The following is an 18,628-nucleotide window of genomic DNA, read 5'->3' as shown; positions in this document are numbered from 1 at the left end:
CCTCCTGATGTAGAGGAAAACATTAGGAGCACACCAGGGATTCTTATTGTAAGGATGTTTGCATGTTGCACTTCTGGGAAGGGAAAATAAAATATTTGCCTTCTGTCTGTTAAAAGTGGTGAACACTATGGCAAAACTCTGCCTGTGTTGAAGACTAAACACTGAATGGCTGTTTTTGCCATGGGACGAATTCGCTGTTTCCTTTGTCACATTTTTTCGTTAGGGAGCTCAATGACACAGGCTTCATCTGAAAAACCCTATCTCAGGGGAGAAGTACTCCACAGCCTGTCTGAGAGCAGAGCTGATTGTCATCTTGCTACGAAGACGCTACTAGAATGTGATAGAAAATGTGATCCCTGAGCTACAAAAAGTTGGAACTATTTTTTGAAGGTTGATCAATGAGATAAAAACCAAGCTCTTCTGTTGTGTCTGTGAGAATGACAAAAGCTACTATACTATAGTATTTTTACATCAAAATCTGTCTCAAATTACATACTTATTGCTGTCTAACCATAAACAGTGCCTCATTTTCCATCTTTTAATGGCCACGGAAGAAGAGCATGGACATATATGTGGTTTATTTTTTGCCTTATCCAGATTTGGAAGATCAGTTGGTCTGTATGTCAGATGGTCTTCATGCATCCCCAGGAACTGTGGAAAATACATTTCTCCTCACAAACATGTCTTTGTCTCTCACCACTGAATTCTGACAATTTCATAGGAATCTTTAGTGTTTTGCAGGTGCTTTAATTGACCCTTCCAAAAGCCCACATTTTTACTTGGCCATCTTGCCCATGGTAGAAAGCTGAATGCTTTTTGCTATTGAAAAACTCCCTCAAATACCAAAATATCAAAAGCTGAGATTGTTATATTGCTGCATAAAATGCATGGTATTATCCTGTGGAAGCAATGAATAAGGGACAAATGATTCAATTCTGATTTTGTGATAATGTTTTTAAGTCTTGCTTTTAGAACTCAGGGGGAGTCTCAAAAAAGGTCATGCTGGTTTTTTGAGTATGTCAGAAGAGATGGAGAACATCTATATAGTATAGTACAGTAGTTTTCTAAACAATCTGGTTTCTGCTCTGTCAGCCAATGCAGCATATCCTCTGAAGACTTAGGAAGCTTTGTAGGAGATTCACCTCAGGACAGCCATTCTAGATGGCACATTCTGAACCTGACCTTTCTCAGCTATAATTAGGATACCTGTCCAGATATATTAAAGAAAGGCTGGCCCAAATTTGCTTTGTATTCCTTTCTCTGAAGGTAATTTGGAATTAAAATCTAAAATTCACACGGCTGACTGAAAATTCTGTTAGTCAAGCCTTTTCCTGGACATCTGGTGGCAATCTGCTGCTATTCTTCAAGACAAAGACTTGTGGGAAGTAGGGAGAATATGCTGAAACACAGTCCTTGTGGAATATATGGTAGTCAGCACCTCCACAGCTTGAGCCTTCCAGGTCATTGCACTGCATCAGTGTCTGAGACAGGGTCATACCCTTCATCTGGCTGATCTCTCTGGAGCTATTGTTTCCCGTTCCACTTTGCATAGAGTGTGCTTAATGCCGTTTTCCCAGGTGTGTGGTCTAGAATGTTTCTGGCAGCAGTATTCCAATTAAGGCTGACGACATCTTAACATAATTAGAGAGAACTAAGTCTCTAGGTGTCCTCCTCATTACCACAAACACTACTTACCTTTAAAAAAACTCCTGCTGAGAACCTGAATCTCTGGCAGTCTTTTCTGCTGACCTTAGATCTGTTTGTGGGGAGTATGCTGGGACACTTAATCCCAGAGCATGTTCATTTTAAATTCAGCAGCAGCAGGAATTTAGTGGAGAGGCTTGCTAGAGTGGTAGTGTTCAGTGGACACATCTTCAAAGAACACCCAAGGGACTTTAACAAACAGGGCATGTCAAATTTTATATTTGGAGTTGAGCTAGTGCTTGAGATTATGTATTTAGCACAGTCCTAAATCTTCAATTTCTCCTGTTCAGAATCTTATGCACCCAATACTAATGCTGAAGATTCTTTTTGTCACTTCCTTTTCCTTCTGCTCATTATTGAATATTGAATCACGTAGTGATTCCTTATCGAATCATTATTAATCGCATAGTGATTCATTATTGAATCACATAATTTTGCAATGGGATTTTGAGATTTGGTTGCACATAATTACATTATTGGAAACTTTCTGAACTGGCAAACAATTGTGCTTCAACTCTGACTTCCTTGTGAAGTCAATGTATCTCAGCATTCAGAGTGCTGAAAAAAATCCAGAATCCACTCAGCATAATATATTGAAGTTCATGAAGGAAAAGATAAGGTCAAAGCCAGGTTAAATACTCAGGTCATATGTGGAGATGTTCACATTAACCATAAATATGTTTTATATTCTCGGTTCTTCCCAACACATAATATGTGGTCTTTTATTTCCTTGTTATCTGCAAAGCTATAGAAACGAATTTCCATTTAGGAATGCATAATCAGGTCATAGAAATTGTTGTTCCTCCTAGTTGGACGCTGGAATATAAGGACATGTCATCACCACACTATGCATAATTTAAATGTGCTTCTGATGACCTGAACTTAGCTATGAACTTCTAAGTAGAGTTTAAGTATGCAGTATTAAAACTAGCAAATAGTGTTCAGTAGAATACTCCAAATTTGTAGTGTCATGGTCAAAAAAGTCACCAAAAGTTTTTCTGTTCCCTGGTTTTGCTTTTCCACAGGTATTTTTTACAGGTTATAAAAACCCCACCAACAATCCAAAAGTAAAACCAAATCAAAATGACAATAAAAACCAACAAAACAGCCAAATAAAAACCCCAGAACAACAACAACAACAACAACAACAAAACCTCAAAACCAACTAAACAAAAACTAATGCTCTAAATGGAAATGTTTGCTACAGAGTTCCAGAACATGGATGCTCGTTGTTCATATGTCAGGATGTCTCCTTTTTGTTTTCCCTAGATTAAAGGAAAAAGGGAGCTATCACCTGTAATTTTGGAGAGTCCTCATGGCCTGACAGACTCTACGGAGATACAAAGGTTAATTATGCATCACTCTCTTATTAAATATAAAGTGAAAAATCTTGGCTTTTGCTTAGGAGTAATTTTTCTTTATACAATCAAACTGACAGTGCTACCCAAATAAAAATGAATTCTTAACTACTAATCATATGCGTTCTCAAAAGATCATAAAAACTAGTGAAACTTTTTCATCAGAATTATTTCTAACTAAAATGAAATTCAGAATAATATTGGTACATCTATTTTTAGAGTTCTCTGTGGTTTTGACCTTATCTTTTCCTTCATGAACTTCAATATTTTATGCTGAGTGAATTCTGGATTTCTGGTTGGTTTTTCTTGTCTGTGACATTTTAATGACTGTTTTTACTTTTTGGTGTTCTTTTCAGTGTCTGCATCCTGAGGATATTCTATTGGTTCATGGGATGTTTTTGACTGCAAGTCCTTGGGGTAATGACAGGACTATGTGCAGGTTTTGGATGGGGTAGGGTTAGTTTTTTTCACGCTGTCAGGTATGGTGCTGTGTTTTGGATTTGTGCTGAAAAGAGGGTGGATAACATAAAGATATTTTTGTTATTTCTGGGCTGGGCTTACACAGAGCCAAGACCTTTTCTGCTTTGTCCTGCTGCCAAGCTGGTGAGGAAGCTGGGAGTACATGGGAGGCTGGGGAGAGACCCAAGCTGACCAAAGAGATATTGCAGGCCATCTGACATGCTGCTCAGTACTTCAAGCTGCATGCAAGAAGGAGGAAGGAGGGGATGTTTGGGGTGATGGGATTTGTCCTCCCAAGTCCCTGCGAGGCATGAGGGGGCCCTGCTGTCCTGGAGATGCGAAACTCCTGCCCACCTATGGGACATAGTGAATGAGTTCTTAGGGTTTTTTTGCTTGTGTGTATGGTTTCTGCATTCCCTATGCAACTGAATTATTCTCCACCTATGAGTTTTCCAGCTTTTACTCTTCCAGTTCTGTGCCCAGTCCATCCTGCTGGTGGGGCATTGAGCAAGAATGACTGTGTGGTGCTGGGTTGCTGGCTGGGGTTAAACCACAACGCAAAATCACAGAAGATTCCTCATCTACAGAAATTAATCTATCGCTCCCAGAGACTCACTTGGAACTGCAGAGGAACTGTGAAGCTGATCTGCAAGTGTAATATTCAGTACTTCATAACCAGAGCAGGTACCTGCCAATGAGAGATAAGGATTTCATTGAAATTCCATTTTTCCGTTCAAAATCTTAATTTGTTTGAGCTGGCAAGTGAGCATTTGAATGCATGAAAGATGAAATCTAAACCTTTGCTGAGTGAAAGGTTACGTCAGTGTGTACTGACATAGGATCATTGAACCATAGAATCATAGGATTATAGAATGTTTGGGATTGGAAGGGACCTTAAAGATTATCTAGTTCCAACCTCCCTGCACTAGACCAGGTTGCTCAGAGCAACATCTGAACTGGCCTTGAACACTTTCAGGGATAAGGCATCCACAGCTTATCTGGGCAACCTGTTCCAGTGTGTCACTATCCTTACAGCAAGGAATTTCTTTCCAACATCTAATGTAACCCTCTTCTTGTAGTTTAAAAGCCGTCCCCTTTTTTCTACCACAATCTGCCCTACTATACTACTGTACTTCATAGATTTCAGAAATCTCTAGCTGAAACACCATCAAGACTATTTTTTCTCCCTCACAATTTCACAAAACATTATAAGGAAGATTTTTTTGCATTTTCTTTTGCTTTTTATGTTTTTTTCTTAATGAGAAAGGTTTTTTCATTCCTTTTTTTGACATAAAATTTCTGTGTAAAAAACCTCCCAGTGCTATTTGTTGGCAAAAATAGCTGAATGTACAGCTTTAACCTTGAGGGATGCAGACAATTAGAGGATATTGAGATTTCTAAGGATGCCTTCCCATTTTTATGTTCTATCATTGAATGTTAATAATGAATGCGGATTGAAAATTTTTGGAATGCAATGTCATATGCCTGAAAGCCAAGAGTGTCACAGATATGATCTTTGAATTTATTTTTTTAGAACTCATTGTACCGTGTCATGTATACTTCCTCTTTTTGAATGTTGTACATGTTGCTTAACCATGCAAATTATTTAAACAAAAATAATTTTCTGTATATGGAAATGGATACTCCTAAAGGCATAGTACCATATTCCTTCATCGGTCTGGAATTTAGATCCTGTTTTCTCTCATAACTGGATGTAAAAACCCAAGAAGACATAATGTTTGTATGAGTTAAGCATGTGTTCTGAAAATCAAATTTTTGAATTTTGTCTCTTTTTCAATATCTCTTTTTAGAGTTTGCCATCAGAATGACTGAATGTTTTTTACTAGCATTCAGTTCTTTTTTCCCTGCATTCTAATTGTAGTTGGGTTTGTGGAGTTTTTTTGTTTTGTTTTGTTGGGGTTTTTTTGTTCAATACATTTTTTCCTTCACTCAGACAAGTCTATCTTTTAGGTAGACAAGTCTACCTATGTTTTTCTTGGGAAGGTCTTTATCAGTTCCTTCCATTAAATGAAAATCTACAGGAGCAGGGTGTTGACAGCCTGTGTAACAATTCAGAGGCTTCTGTTCACAAAATAAATTCTCTATGTGTTGAAAACTAGCAAACTTTCGTTTCCAAAATTGTGTCTGTTATGTGATCAAGGCATTCCCGATATTAAAATAACTGTGCCATGATTAGGACTTTGATCGGTAAGAATGATCATGATTATCACCATAAAGATTTTTTTACTCATACTTAATCAGCTAACAATCCTGATATTCTGCTTTGTCACATGAAAGAAGGGGTTGTCATATGATTGAGATTATTCATTTATATGCTAGATATTAACAAGGAGTAATAAATGTGCAAATAGTTTTTTAGGGAAACTGAATTCTCTGTATTGGAAGTTAAGATTAAGCACCTTTTGAAAGCACTTGAGACACAGCCACTTTTGCTCCCATACTTGGACTGGAGAAAAATAGTGTGAATTATTTTTATGATTACCAGACTTGATAAGGAGTCAAGAGTTAGAGATCTGAAGACATCTGAAATGGTGTCAGGAAGCAGTTGTGATGGAGCTTAGCTTTAACAGCCGCAGTATCAAACATAAACCCAACATGCTCTTCCTTCTACTGCCACCAGTATAGAGCCATTTGTATTCTCTAGATTATTCAACAAGAAAGAAAAGGTGGCAACATTCTGAGCACATGCTTTCTTACCTACATTGAAACTTGGATTTTCATATGTTGCACGTCCTTTCTCTGTTAGTCTCTTCATCATCAAGAAAAAAAAAATCCAAAACCTAGAAACCTTTGTTTAGCATCTAATTCCAAACTGGGTATGTAATTCTGGAAAGTCTTTCAGCCAGAGGATCACTGCTCAGCCAGATCCCTTAACCCAGATGTAACCTCACCAAGTATTTAACAGAGTTCTAAATTTTTGTTCCAAATTGTGCCAACAGGAGCCTCAAAAAAGGGAAGGCATTTCAGCCTTCAAATCCTAAATGTTTTGCCTTTATTTACTTTTGCAGGGATTTCACAGTATTTGGAGATTTCTCAGTATTTGACATTCTTATTGTCTAAAATCCCAGATTAGACCTGTTCTTCATTAACTTCTGATTTGTAGCATCCTCTTTTCCTAGGCACTTGGTAATTCAGAATAATGGATTTAGATCATGATCCCCTACTTCTTTATTGATATCAATACTGAAAAGTTAATTTCAAATGAAAGAAGTATGCAACCTTACTGTAATATAGAAATACTTTACATTCGCTGTTGGAAGTTACACAGCTGTATTTCTCATAGTGGCAGATAAATTAGAAAACTTGCAAGACAAAAATTATCTATCAAAACCAAAGAAACCACAGATTTTAATGTGTGTATCTAAATATGTTAAGATAACTCATGAGTCAGAATTAAAGATTATGTTTGATTATATTAATTGTTCTTTATGTTTAATAAATAAACCAGGACAGATTCTCATCTTGTTATGCTGAATAGCTTCATAGCAGAAACCTATCATGCTTTCTGGGAAATAAGGTGCTCCTCAACAAGATGAAGTGCAAAAGGACCTGTGCTCTGTGCTATCGGGGGACAGAAAGGTCACCACTCCTTGTGTAGCATCTCTGTAAGTGCTCAGATTTTGGAAAGGATACTGTGGGTTAGTTTCTTGTTGCCATTTAACTTTTGCAATCAATTTCAGATTTTTTCCTTCTCCTGGAATTAAATACACCACTACAGTAACTGGTGATGCTATAAAGGGCTGTGAATCAGTATGCATCAATCTTTCAAAGTGTACTATAATTCTCAGAAAAATCTTAGATTGGTTCACACTTTATTCTGCAATGTTCTCTTTGTAAAGTAACCATTTTTCTGTTCTATTTTACACAGTTTGTTCTACAAACTTTGTGTAACAATGTTATAACCTTTCAGAAGGCCAAGTGATAAGTGGATAGCAAAAGGATCTGCCTCATATGTCATCTGGAAAAGTCATCAGCAAGTAGTTTCAGTCCACTGTAAAGAATTGTTAATTGAAGTTTGAGTTTTAGGGCATGTCTATAAGAGACAATCCAGTCTTGGCAATCTAACAGTACAAAGTCATGGCCTATAAATGGAATTTTTTTAATTTGCATTGACTTTTATATATGGAAAAAGTTATTTAAACTAATTTTTCACTGTTGTTTTCAGATAATTTCCATCCTCATACTGATCCTAAGATCTATGCATCTAGTTAAAAATACTCTTATACAACAACTCATTTCATGTAAGGGAACAATGCTTTGCATGAGGATGCTAAGTTATTTTGACTGTGTGCTTTAACATTAGCTTTTACCTTTTTTATCCTGTCACTGAAAATTACTTTCCAAAATTCTTTTCAAGCAAAAATATTAGTGGTCCTTGAACAAGTGCTCCACAGTTCATATAGCATCCTTCATTGCAAGTTGCAAAAATAATGGGATATTTAGACTTTTAATTAACAGAAAAATGAAAATAGTATTTCAGATGCTGTCCAAGAGAAAAGCCTGCTATAATTAACCCAAACCACCCAAATAATTCTGCTTTTCACTGAAGTTTTTCTGTTAGGAAAAACCCTCCTGAATTACACTCTGTACCTCAACAAGGGCAATTTTGTAAGCAGAAGAAGCAAAGTACTCAGGAGAAATAACTAGGTATTGGGAGTTTTCTCCTGCAGGCTTGGAAAGAGTTACTTAGAGCTCTAGTGCTCCTATGAAGAAGAAGAGATATCCCTGAAATATGGATAGAATTTTCAGCAGGGGATTTTACCATTGTTACTACTTGGAGCTGCACCTGGAGCTGAAGTAACCAGGAAAACTACGTGAAATATAAAACAGGTCACTGTAGTCAGGACCTTCTTAGGTTGACCTCCTCAGGTTCTTTTTTGAACAGAGCTCCAAGAAGTATGATAAATCCATGGTTGTGATGACCTAATCTTACTGCTACAGAGATTTAATGTTCAAAACAGCAAAGTCCCTGTTTAAAGCCAGTTATAAACACCTAATAAAGGCCATAGTGGAAAAGCTGAAGGACCTTTTCCTTAAAGAAAAAGTAGCATACTCCTTCAATCTGTAGAATTACCAGCTTCACTATCCATTTTAGATGGAAGTACTTCCCATTAAGTAAAATCATGATTGTATTCATTCTCTCCAATGATGATGGTGTGAAGGATCCCATCATGCAGATGGGAAATGTTAATTTTTTACTAACCCTGGAAGAACAGGAAGTTGAAAGTCAGCCTGAGAAGAAAATAGATTGTTATTTTCTTCTAGTAAACATTCAGAAAATTGTTACTCCAAAGGGGAAAGGTGTCTACATCAAACCATGTTCTTTTGTAGCTCTGCTGTGATCAGCAGGGAAAATAAAATCGTGCAACAAAGGTGTCATTCCCACCTACAGTACTGTGTAGAAAAAAGCTGCTATTGAGAATAGTGTGCTTTTCTCCCCCTATATTCCAGGAAGTGGCATAATTCAATTATGTTTTAGACATAGACATTATATTAGAGACTATTTAGGGACACAAAATTGATAATAAACATTGATACATTAAAGTTGAGCAAAAAAATCAGTCTTTTATATGCTCCTTTTAACAAAGCCTAGTGACCACATAGAAAGGAAACTGTACTAATAGAATTTTCAAAAAAATACTACTTTGGTGGTATGGACTAAATAGAAAATCTGAGCCAAATTAAATCTGTGGACCATTTCTTAGATATTATGGAGCCACAAGATTCTGCCCTAATTTTACAGAGTTAGTCAGTATTAGGTTGGCAACTGTGTTCCAAGAGAGCAGTGATATTTTAAACTAAGTAGACTTTCAAGGTGACAGAAACAATTAAGCAAGCACTGTAAATTACATATACGATTGTCAGCAAGGAGAAAGAATTTTCTTTGCAATGTCACAACCAATATTTCCTAATTAAAATTAAAAAAAAAACCCCAAACAAAAGTGATTTTCTGGGAAAGATACAGTCTTAACAAATTTACCAAGCAAGCATTCCAGTTATTGTGCTAGCTTGAGCTAATATGATGACAGTTTATTTTCATAAGTATGATATACAGCATCATGAGACTGTGGAGATACATCTTTCAGATCTGAGAAATGCATGTCACAGCCACACCAAATAATAATTATAAAATGCAGACATACTGAAAACAATTATAGTCTTCAATGGTCATTTAAATCAACGACATCCAAAAGTTCACAAATTCAAAGTAACACATTGATACTAGTGTTAACTTGTAATAAATATATTATAGTATTGTAATGTATTGAATTCTTGTCTATCACTTATCACAGATTATGACATAATTACATGTGTCACTAGTCTATGAAATAAGTAACGGAGTTCAATATATTTACTATTCAGTAACTACAATCACTAACATCAGGAATAATTATGTCCTGAAATTATTTTAATCCCCTTCTGTGTATGTTAGCACATATAAGTACACTTCTCTATTTGAGTTAAATTATCTAGTAAAATTACTGGCAATATTCCATTTTTGATTATCATGCTCATCTTTGAAAACGTTATGCAAAATCCTTTGAAACAGCTTCTATAAAATTTGGAGCAGACATGAGGATTGTAAATGTGCAAATGATGGCAAAAAGGGTAAATGCAACCAGACATAATCTGTCTATGACAGCAGCTGCGAACTTCCACTCACTACAGATCTCTTCACCCTCATCTTGTTTCCTGAACCGCGTTGCTATGAACTGGACTTCCTCCAGGATCTTCACAATCACCGGAAGAGTGTCCATTAAAGCTTTCTTTTGCACAAGCTCAATATCTTCTGCTAAGGGGCAGGTCATCTTTCCGCCCTTGCTGCCCAAGTCATTCTGCTGTGGGCAGCATGGGCTCTCCATGGCGTGGTAGCTGTAGATGGTGTTGCCATTGCTGGACTGGTGCCCAGGAAGGACGTTCACTTCCATGCTGTTTACACTCAGCTGCTGCTTGGAATAGCTGTACTTGCAAGACAGGGGCTTTATGTTTTCCCCGGGTTTTTTCATTCGTAAAAACCAAGCACACCAATTCAGCAGGATGACACGGACCTGAAAGAGAGTTATCATGGCAGAAATACAGGAGACTCTTAAGCATTTTAAAATTTTTTGTGACTATTATAATTAGTCTACACAGTGTCTTAGAAATACTGATAGATTCCAGTGTTCTTCAGCTATCTGCTTTCAAAATGTTTCTTTGAGGGTCTAGCTTTTTAAAATGATAGCCCTTTTTTGGATCTGTCTTGAACATAGGGGTGTTCAATGCCCACTTAGCATATAAAGCAAAAAATACCTAAAATCTTACTTTACAAAATGATCCTTAGAGACCCATCTCTATCAAATACTTTGAGATCTCTGCAGTTGAGCAGACCGCCTAAAATCAGCTGCATGGTTTTCAAATATTTCTCAGATTGGAAGGAAAGATATACAGTTAAATACTTTTGGGGGCCAATATTTAGATTTTGCTGAAAAAAAAATCCCTATACAACAGATTCTAGAACATTTCCTATCCCCATTGCTATTGCTTACATCTAAATAAAAGACCTTGGTTGGGTTTTCGTGGGTTTTTGAAAGCTGTTTTATATTCCTTTGAGGAGTTCAAGCATGTATTACAGCAGGCTTTTTTTCAAAAGAGTAAATAATTACATTTAGCAGTTCAAAATCTAAGTGCCACTATTAGCTGCTGTCATTTCCCTGTGTGCTGGTGCATCACGAGATGCTCTAACGTGCACATGGCAGATTGTGCCTCATATGTTTCTTGTCAAGGTCATTAAGTGAGCTAACTCTGGAGAGTGCTTCCAGAATTTTTTTCCAGTGAACTGACCTTCAGATGTTTGGCCTGAGCCTGAGCCTGCTAGAATTCCTATTGAACACTTAACTGCGAAACACAGGAAAATGTTTGTGGATTCAGTAACATCTTGTGTTACTGCTGCTCTTGTGAAGAGCAGCAAAGCAAATTAGCAAAATCTTGTAATTATAAGATCCTCCAGGTGTTATGCATACAAAAAGGTCATTTACAACGTGCTTGAGAGGGACCCTCCATGCATACAGGCCTTTTTGATGACTTTATTACCCTGGTTGCAAGCCAAATAGTCTAACAACAAGGAGGGAACAGATGTGGCCTCTGGTTTCCCTTCTGAGCCTTGACTCACAAGGATTCCCTGTGTAATCCTGCTCCTGTTACTCTGGTCATGTTTGGCTTGGGACCACACTTTTCCTCCAAAGCTGCAGTTTTAGATGCAAGAAAAGTTGACTCCTGTGTTTGCACAGTACAGATAGAGGAATGGGGAAATTACAGCTAGCACTTGAAGTTACTGCTGTGATGACAAGCATAATTTCAGAAAGGAGGAAGCCTTAGTAATCACAGATAGGAATAATAATAGTAAAAATAGTTATAATAATAATAGTAGTAGTAGTAGTAGTAGTAGTAGTGACCACACTTTTCCTCCAAAGCTGCAGTTTTAGATGCAAGAAAAGTTGACTCCTGTGTTTGCACAGTACAGATAGAGGAATGGGGAAATTACAGCTAGCACTTGAAGTTACTGCTGTGATGACAAGCATAATTTCAGAAAGGAGGAAGCCTTAGTAATCACAGATAGGAATAATAATAGTAATAATAGTTATAATAATAATAATAGTAGTAGTAGTAGTAGTAATAGCTGCCAAAACCAATGACCAGTGAAAGACAGTTACAAAATTTTTTAATTCTGCAATGTGAGCTCTTCTATGTCACAGTCCTGTACCATTTTCTATGAGCCATGTCGCTTCTCTCCCACTAGTGAATTTTTTGTTCTTCATCATTGTCATGGTTTTGGCTGTATTTTCCTAGTAGCTGGTACAGAGTGGTGTTTTGGATTCAGTATGAGAACAAAGTTGATAAAACATTGATGTTTTGGTTGTTGGAAAGTAGCGCTTACCCTGAACCAAGGACTTTTCAGTTTCCTGTGCTCTGCCAGTGAGCAAGTGCACACAATGTCATGAGGAAGCATGGCCAGGACAGCTGACCTGAACTAGCCAGAGGGATCTTCCAAAAGGATATAAAGTGTGGGGAGTTGGTTGGAGGCTGTCAATTGCTTCTCAAAAACAGGCTGTGTATCAGTCAGCAGGTGGCAAGCAATTGTATTGTGCATCACTTGTTTCTCTTGCATTTCATTACACTCTCTCATCCTTGCTATTATTATTTTTTATTATTGTTACTCATTACTATAATTAATATTATTCATATTATTATATTGTATTCTGTTTCAATTATTGAACTGTTCTCTCAAACCACAAAGTGTTGGAGTTTTTTTCTTATTCTCACCATCACAAGGGAAGGGAGCTGGGATGTGAGCAAGTGGCTGTCTGGTACTTAAATGCCAGTTAGATTTAAACTATGAAAGTCCTGAAAGACTGTTTTCCATTATTCATATTATTTTGCTTTAAATATTTCATTATTTCCTCCATAGTCACCACAAACAAATAGTTACCCACAGTGTTGCAGCCTAAGAAACTGACTCTGCCTTTAATTGAACTTACTTAATTATAATGCGCTCAGACTGCTCATGGACTCAAAATGGGACAACATGGAACAAAATAAAGGTCTTAATTTCAAGCAATGTGTCAACAGTGTCAGTTGCAAAGGGAAGAGAGAAGTTAATTCTCTAGGACTGTGAAATTCCAAAACACTTAGTCAGACAAGCTTTCTTATTAGAAAATGCTATATGTCTGCCTTAACTCTGAGAGGATATGTGAGGTGAAAAAGAGCTTTTATATAGGAATGCTGCTTTTTCCTTCAAGACAGAGGTTTTATTCCTTAGGGAAATTACTTTTATAACAATAGTCAAATCCATTTCCCATAGAAAAATAAATACCTAGAAGACAGTAACACAGCTTTTAATTAGCTTGGATTTCAAATGCCCTATTTCCTTGAAAACACAGACACTCAGGCATCAATCTGTTCTTGTCATACCAATTAATTCAAGAGACAGCTGCAGTGTACAGGGTAGCAGCTGAGTATGATAATATGAATCTATACTCCCACCTGCATTGTCATATATGGATTTCTATGAAGGAAGTACACAGGTACAGCTGTCTTTAGAGGTCAACAACCCTTCTGTGAGTCTCTCCTAGCTATAATACAGCTATACTGCTAACCTCCATCACAGCCACCAGCCTGGCCGAGTCCAGAGCAGACAGTCTCCAATTAAAGCTCTCTTGATAAGGGACATCTGCACCTGAGGAGAACTGTGCATGTCCAGGTTTGAATCATATCAAAAGGGAAGCCTAAACATAACAAACCTGCTTTAAGCACGACAAAGAGCCACAGTTCTCTTGCCTTTCCCCACAAAACCCCTTCTTCCCTCAGTGCTTGGTCTCTCCATATCTCTTTCCCATGAAAGAGCCTTGGCTGTCAGTAGAGAAAGGTCAGTTGAGCTGTAGTCCATACTTGATGTTATCCACTTCCAAACAGCACCTGAGCTGGGCCTTCCTTAGTGGTTTTTTCCATGCTAGCTCAGCAGACATTATCAAAAGTGTCCATCAGTCAGCAGCTCTCATTTTTCAACTGAGTAGCCAAGAAATGCCTCGACTGAACACCTTGGATTTAAATTCCTCTCTTGGAAAAAGCTGGTTTGTAAGTCATCAAAGATTAATGGAAAGGAAGACACAATTCTAAGCAGTGGAATAAGGAAAGTGAACACCTGTAGAGAGGATAAACACTAACAGGCACTCTCCTCCCTCTTCTGTTGCAAAGTGCAAGTACAGAACCCCTTGAGAGAGAGGCAGGGAAAATAAACTGCTCAACTGCAAATGGTTTAGAAAGCAGCTGTGTTTAGGAAATGCATCCATTCAAATCTTCTGGGTCTGCAGAAGCTCCCACACATGCCCAATTGTCCAATGCCTCTCCCTGCAACTGACTCCAGCAGACAAATCCATTTAAACAGGAGGTGAGAACAATCTTGTAACAATATCCAATTAATTAGGGTTAGAGCTTGCAATAAACTGATGCCTGGCTCTGACAAGAACAGAACATTGTGGGAAGTAAGTAAATGGTAAGGGCAACAGCTGGTACCTGAAATGCAGAAAAATGTAATGCAAAAAATTTTATTTTTTCTTAAGTTATTTCTTCACTTCAGATTTTTTATTTTTATTTTTACTGAGCAAAAGTCATTCAAAGTGTCTCTGTAAGAAACACCTGACATAGATAGACAGGAAAAATTGAAAAAACCAAAAAACAACCCAAACCCAAAACAACAACAAAAAGAATAGATACAAACACAAATTCTAATTGAGCCTTGGCCATGGCTTGTAGAGTAAAAGTGCCTACTTTTGTGGGGTCAGCCTCTTTCCTACACACTTGACCTTCGCTCTTTTCCTCCTGAGATCCCTCAGCCCTGTCAACATGTCTGGTCTATACCTTTCACAGTCTATCATCTGCACTTTCCAGTTATGCTTCCCACAGTTTTTGCTTCCTGATGGCATGTTTTGTAATGTATGCCAGTTCAGCTGTCAGGCCACTGAACAAGGCTTCTCCCGAATGAGAAATTGTTGCACTTTGTGTTTTCTGCCAAGAAAACACGAGACTGGTAGAGAGCAAGAGCTGACTTGCAGAGCCTGTGAGGAGGACTAACATGAGCCATTGTGCCTGATCTCCTCAAAAAGCAATAAAATGGGTTCTGTTACACTGCTGCAGACTCTGCCCATGAAGACATCTGAAGCATGTTTCCCAGATTTGTGCCCTCAGATTTTGCCTACAAGCAGTTTCATCCAGAATTCACATTCACTGCTGCCTTGAAAGTCAGAGGTTTTTAAATCATACAGCACTTTGGGAAATAATTGGGAAATGTCAGGATAATTGTGTAGCATGAAAAATGTGGTGAAGAAGATATCAGAGGTTGTTGTACAACCAGACTCTTACAAACAGGGTGGTAGATAGTTGACCAGGACTATCTGCTTCTGCTTTTGTCCTTTTTCATTCTCTAAATACAAGCACAACTTGTCTATTCTAAAATCTATTTTAAAAAGGAGAGAAGGAGAAAGAGCATAATTTTCTTCTAACTTGAAAATCTAAAGGAAACACTCAATTTGAAAGCCAGCTGGCGTTGGTGCCAGACCTCACTGGGCTGACAAAGTCTGCTGATGCAGAGAAAAGAGAGTCCACATGCTAATGCACAGGGAATAGATCAGATGGCAGCAGACATACTGCCCAGTAGAGACTAGCGTTGGTTTAGCACATTCTGTCAGTACTGGTGTCTGCTGGATAAGAAATTAAAGGTCTGCACTTGCAAAGTGGATGGCGAATAACATAACTTTGTAATGACTCAAATACTCACTCTGTCATAAGGTTGAAAACAAAGGCCAAATAGGAGGAACTATTTTTAATGGAGAATAGGGGAAACTGGTTTTAGTGGAAAAGCACATTTAGTATGTTTGCTCTTTCCCTTCAATTGCAAACATAAGCATCAACTACACTGTTTGTGACTGACTCTTCAGATTAATGGAAAATATCTTCTGCCTCTCACCTATAACAAGTTTACTGTAGCTTTTAGACAACTTTCTTTTCTTTCAGTAGTAACCTCCAGAATGTTTATCACCAAAGCTGCTTACCCATTTGGGCATCTTTCCTGCTTGGGGGTCATGATGGTGAAACTGCAGAACCAGCACTGTTACCACCACAGACAGACCGACGATGACCATGATGCTAGCGAAATACTGAGCTGCAAGCAAAAGGAGGACTTGGTTACGAGGTGGGGGAATACAAAGAGCACGTAGTATTCCTTGGCCATGCCTTGAGATCCACATTTGAGAAGCACTGCATCACATCTGAACACTCTATTCTCTGGTCTGCTACACTTGTGCATTTGAGGTGTGTATCTGCTTGGCTCCCTTCTCTCCTGTGAGGGAAGGCCTAGAACACACAGAAAGTAAAAACTGTTTGGTTTTTGTCCCTGAAGAGGAGTGTAGGGCCTCAGAGTAAGAACACCTTTGTGCCTGCTGCCAGCCAGTGAGAAGTTGAGGTGACAACACCCACTGAACACCAGCATTCCCAGTCCTAGGCCTTCCCTGGTACCAGCAGAGGTGCTGGAGAGAGATGCTGTCCTCATGGTGCCTCTGTATCCCTTCAAAAAGTGTCACCAGTTCCCCACCTTTGCCCCACTATTGCTCCTAGGTGCTTAGGCATATTTCTCATTAGTCTTCTTAGACCTCAAAACACTTGTTCTAGTTACTATGAAAGAACAGTAAAGCTTCCTTCAGTGCTAAATTTGCTGTGCAGGAAAGAAACCAAGATCTTGAAAGCCAGAACTGAGGCTTGAAGCCACATCTCCTAAGTGGCAGTATAGCTTCCTCATGCCAAGTGAGGTTGATGTGCTGGAGCGTAAAGCAGAATTGCCCATGGGGAATTTGAAAGCTTCAGTGGCAAAATACCAGGGAGCATTACTGTTGGCTGACATTATGGTGCAGTGTGGGAGAGCACATCATACTGCGCCAGCGTGCAGCCTCTTGCAACCCCCAGCCCTCCCTCCCGCAGCTTGAAGAAAAAATAAAAATTCAATCAAAGCTCCAAAGCAAGTTTTGTTCTGCCCGTGTTTCTTAATACCAAATCCCACTGCTCTGGGGGCAAAAAGCTGGCCTAAAATAATGAGGTTCTAAGGCCTTCCTGAAAACAAGGCTGCAATTGCTTCAAGAGGTATGGCTTTTCATGACAAAATGAATTCTGTATCTAGATGAGACGGATAGTCCCGAGGGTGAGATGAATTTAAAGGTCTCTATTGCACTTATTCATAGAGTCAACAAGCAGGCACAAGCAGAAACCAGGTTTCATGGAAGTTGTTACATTCCCCATGTAACAGAAACACAGCAGTGTTGATATTCTTGGTTTAATCACCGCCATGAGTCAGTAAATATCATCAATATCATCAAAATGAGTCTGCAGATTTTGATGCCACCAGACTGAAATGGTGGTCCATTAAATGGCTTTAGCTAAGATTTTTCACATATCCTTGGAAAATTAGTCACCTAGTTAAACTTGGAAACAACCTGATAATATCTGACTCAAGATCCTAGACAATGATTAGCAGAGGAATTGAAGCTCCCAGGATTTTTTATGCTGTAAACCCAGAAACAGATGTTAGGAAACTGCTGTATAGAACAGCTATTAAATAGAAAACAGTTCTCTCCAGAACAGACTGGGAACGAGAGGGGAGCCAGGAGCCCATAAAGAAAGATATGTCATAGTTTTGCCTGGTGGTAGGCAAAGAAGAGGCTGGAGATGTGTCATCTGCATTTTGAGGGGAGGAGTGGGTGCTCCTGTTCAAGGTACACTGAAGTCTTCTGTTGGAAAGTAAGGATGGAGGAAATAGTGCATGGTACTTGAGACCTATGTGTTAGTATGAGGCAGTCAAATGTGTACAACATATCTCTGAGATCTGGCAGGTAGATCTCTGCCCACGAGGTGGGTGCAGGTCCTGTATTCAGAGAGAAAGTCACAAAGTCCTGGAAATGCCCAGGACTGCTCTAAGGCTGACTTTTGCCAGTCCTGAAGACACAACAGTGAAAGTAGAGGAAAAATATAGCAATGACTGGCACAGCTGCAGGGCTTTCACATCTCTAGCTGGAGATATGATGAAGGTTGCTGCCTCCTTTTGTGCAAGAGGAGAAGGTAGAACTAATAGCTATTGATCACAAAGGAATTGCTGGATCACATGCCCATGCATCTCCTTGACTGAAAACCTGACTGTCCTTACAATCTAGAGCCAGGCAGGGATGGCTAAGACCCTGTGTCTAGACTTAGTGGCCACTCCCCTGTAAGGGAAGGAAAAGCCTCAGAACTCAGTGGGTGTGCCCACAAGGCAAAAAGAAAAAAAAAAAAAAAAAGAAAAAAAAAGGAAAAAGGTATGGGTCTGAATTTCTGATCTTTTCTTCCAGGGTTTAATCATACATCCTCTCTTTCCTGGCAGCAGAAAAACATAGTCTTACTGCAGCAGGAGAACTGATGAGGAAAACTCCTGTGCTGTCCTCCATGCACCTCCTTAAAAACATGACCTAATCTTCCAGTCTGCTTATTTCTGTTCCTGACAGTCTTTTGCCCTTGCACCAGCTGTCACCATC

The 18,628-nt window shown here is 38.6% G+C and overlaps 1 protein-coding gene across 1 annotated transcript in view; it reads right to left on the bottom strand.

Moving 5' to 3' along the window:
- Nucleotides 1-9,589: 9,589 nt before the first annotated feature.
- LOC120509481 (neuronal acetylcholine receptor subunit alpha-7-like) overlaps nucleotides 9,590-18,628 on the bottom strand; it is a 55,917-nt gene continuing 46,878 nt past the window's right edge. Inside the window, exons 9-10 of the mRNA XM_039724133.1 lie at nucleotides 16,127-16,236; nucleotides 9,590-10,591 (exon numbers count right to left, since the gene is read on the bottom strand). Coding sequence (XP_039580067.1) covers nucleotides 10,070-10,591; nucleotides 16,127-16,236 — 632 coding nt within the window. The 3' untranslated portion in view covers nucleotides 9,590-10,069. The remainder of the gene's footprint in view (nucleotides 10,592-16,126; nucleotides 16,237-18,628) is intronic.

The sequence above is a fragment of the Passer montanus genome, unplaced genomic scaffold (genome assembly GCF_014805655.1).
Source record: "Passer montanus isolate IOZ18808 unplaced genomic scaffold, ASM1480565v1 scaffold52, whole genome shotgun sequence".
Taxonomy (NCBI): domain Eukaryota; kingdom Metazoa; phylum Chordata; class Aves; order Passeriformes; family Passeridae; genus Passer; species Passer montanus.
The sequence above is the reverse complement of the archived record's forward strand: the minus strand, read 5'-3'. Positions and strand labels throughout refer to the sequence as shown.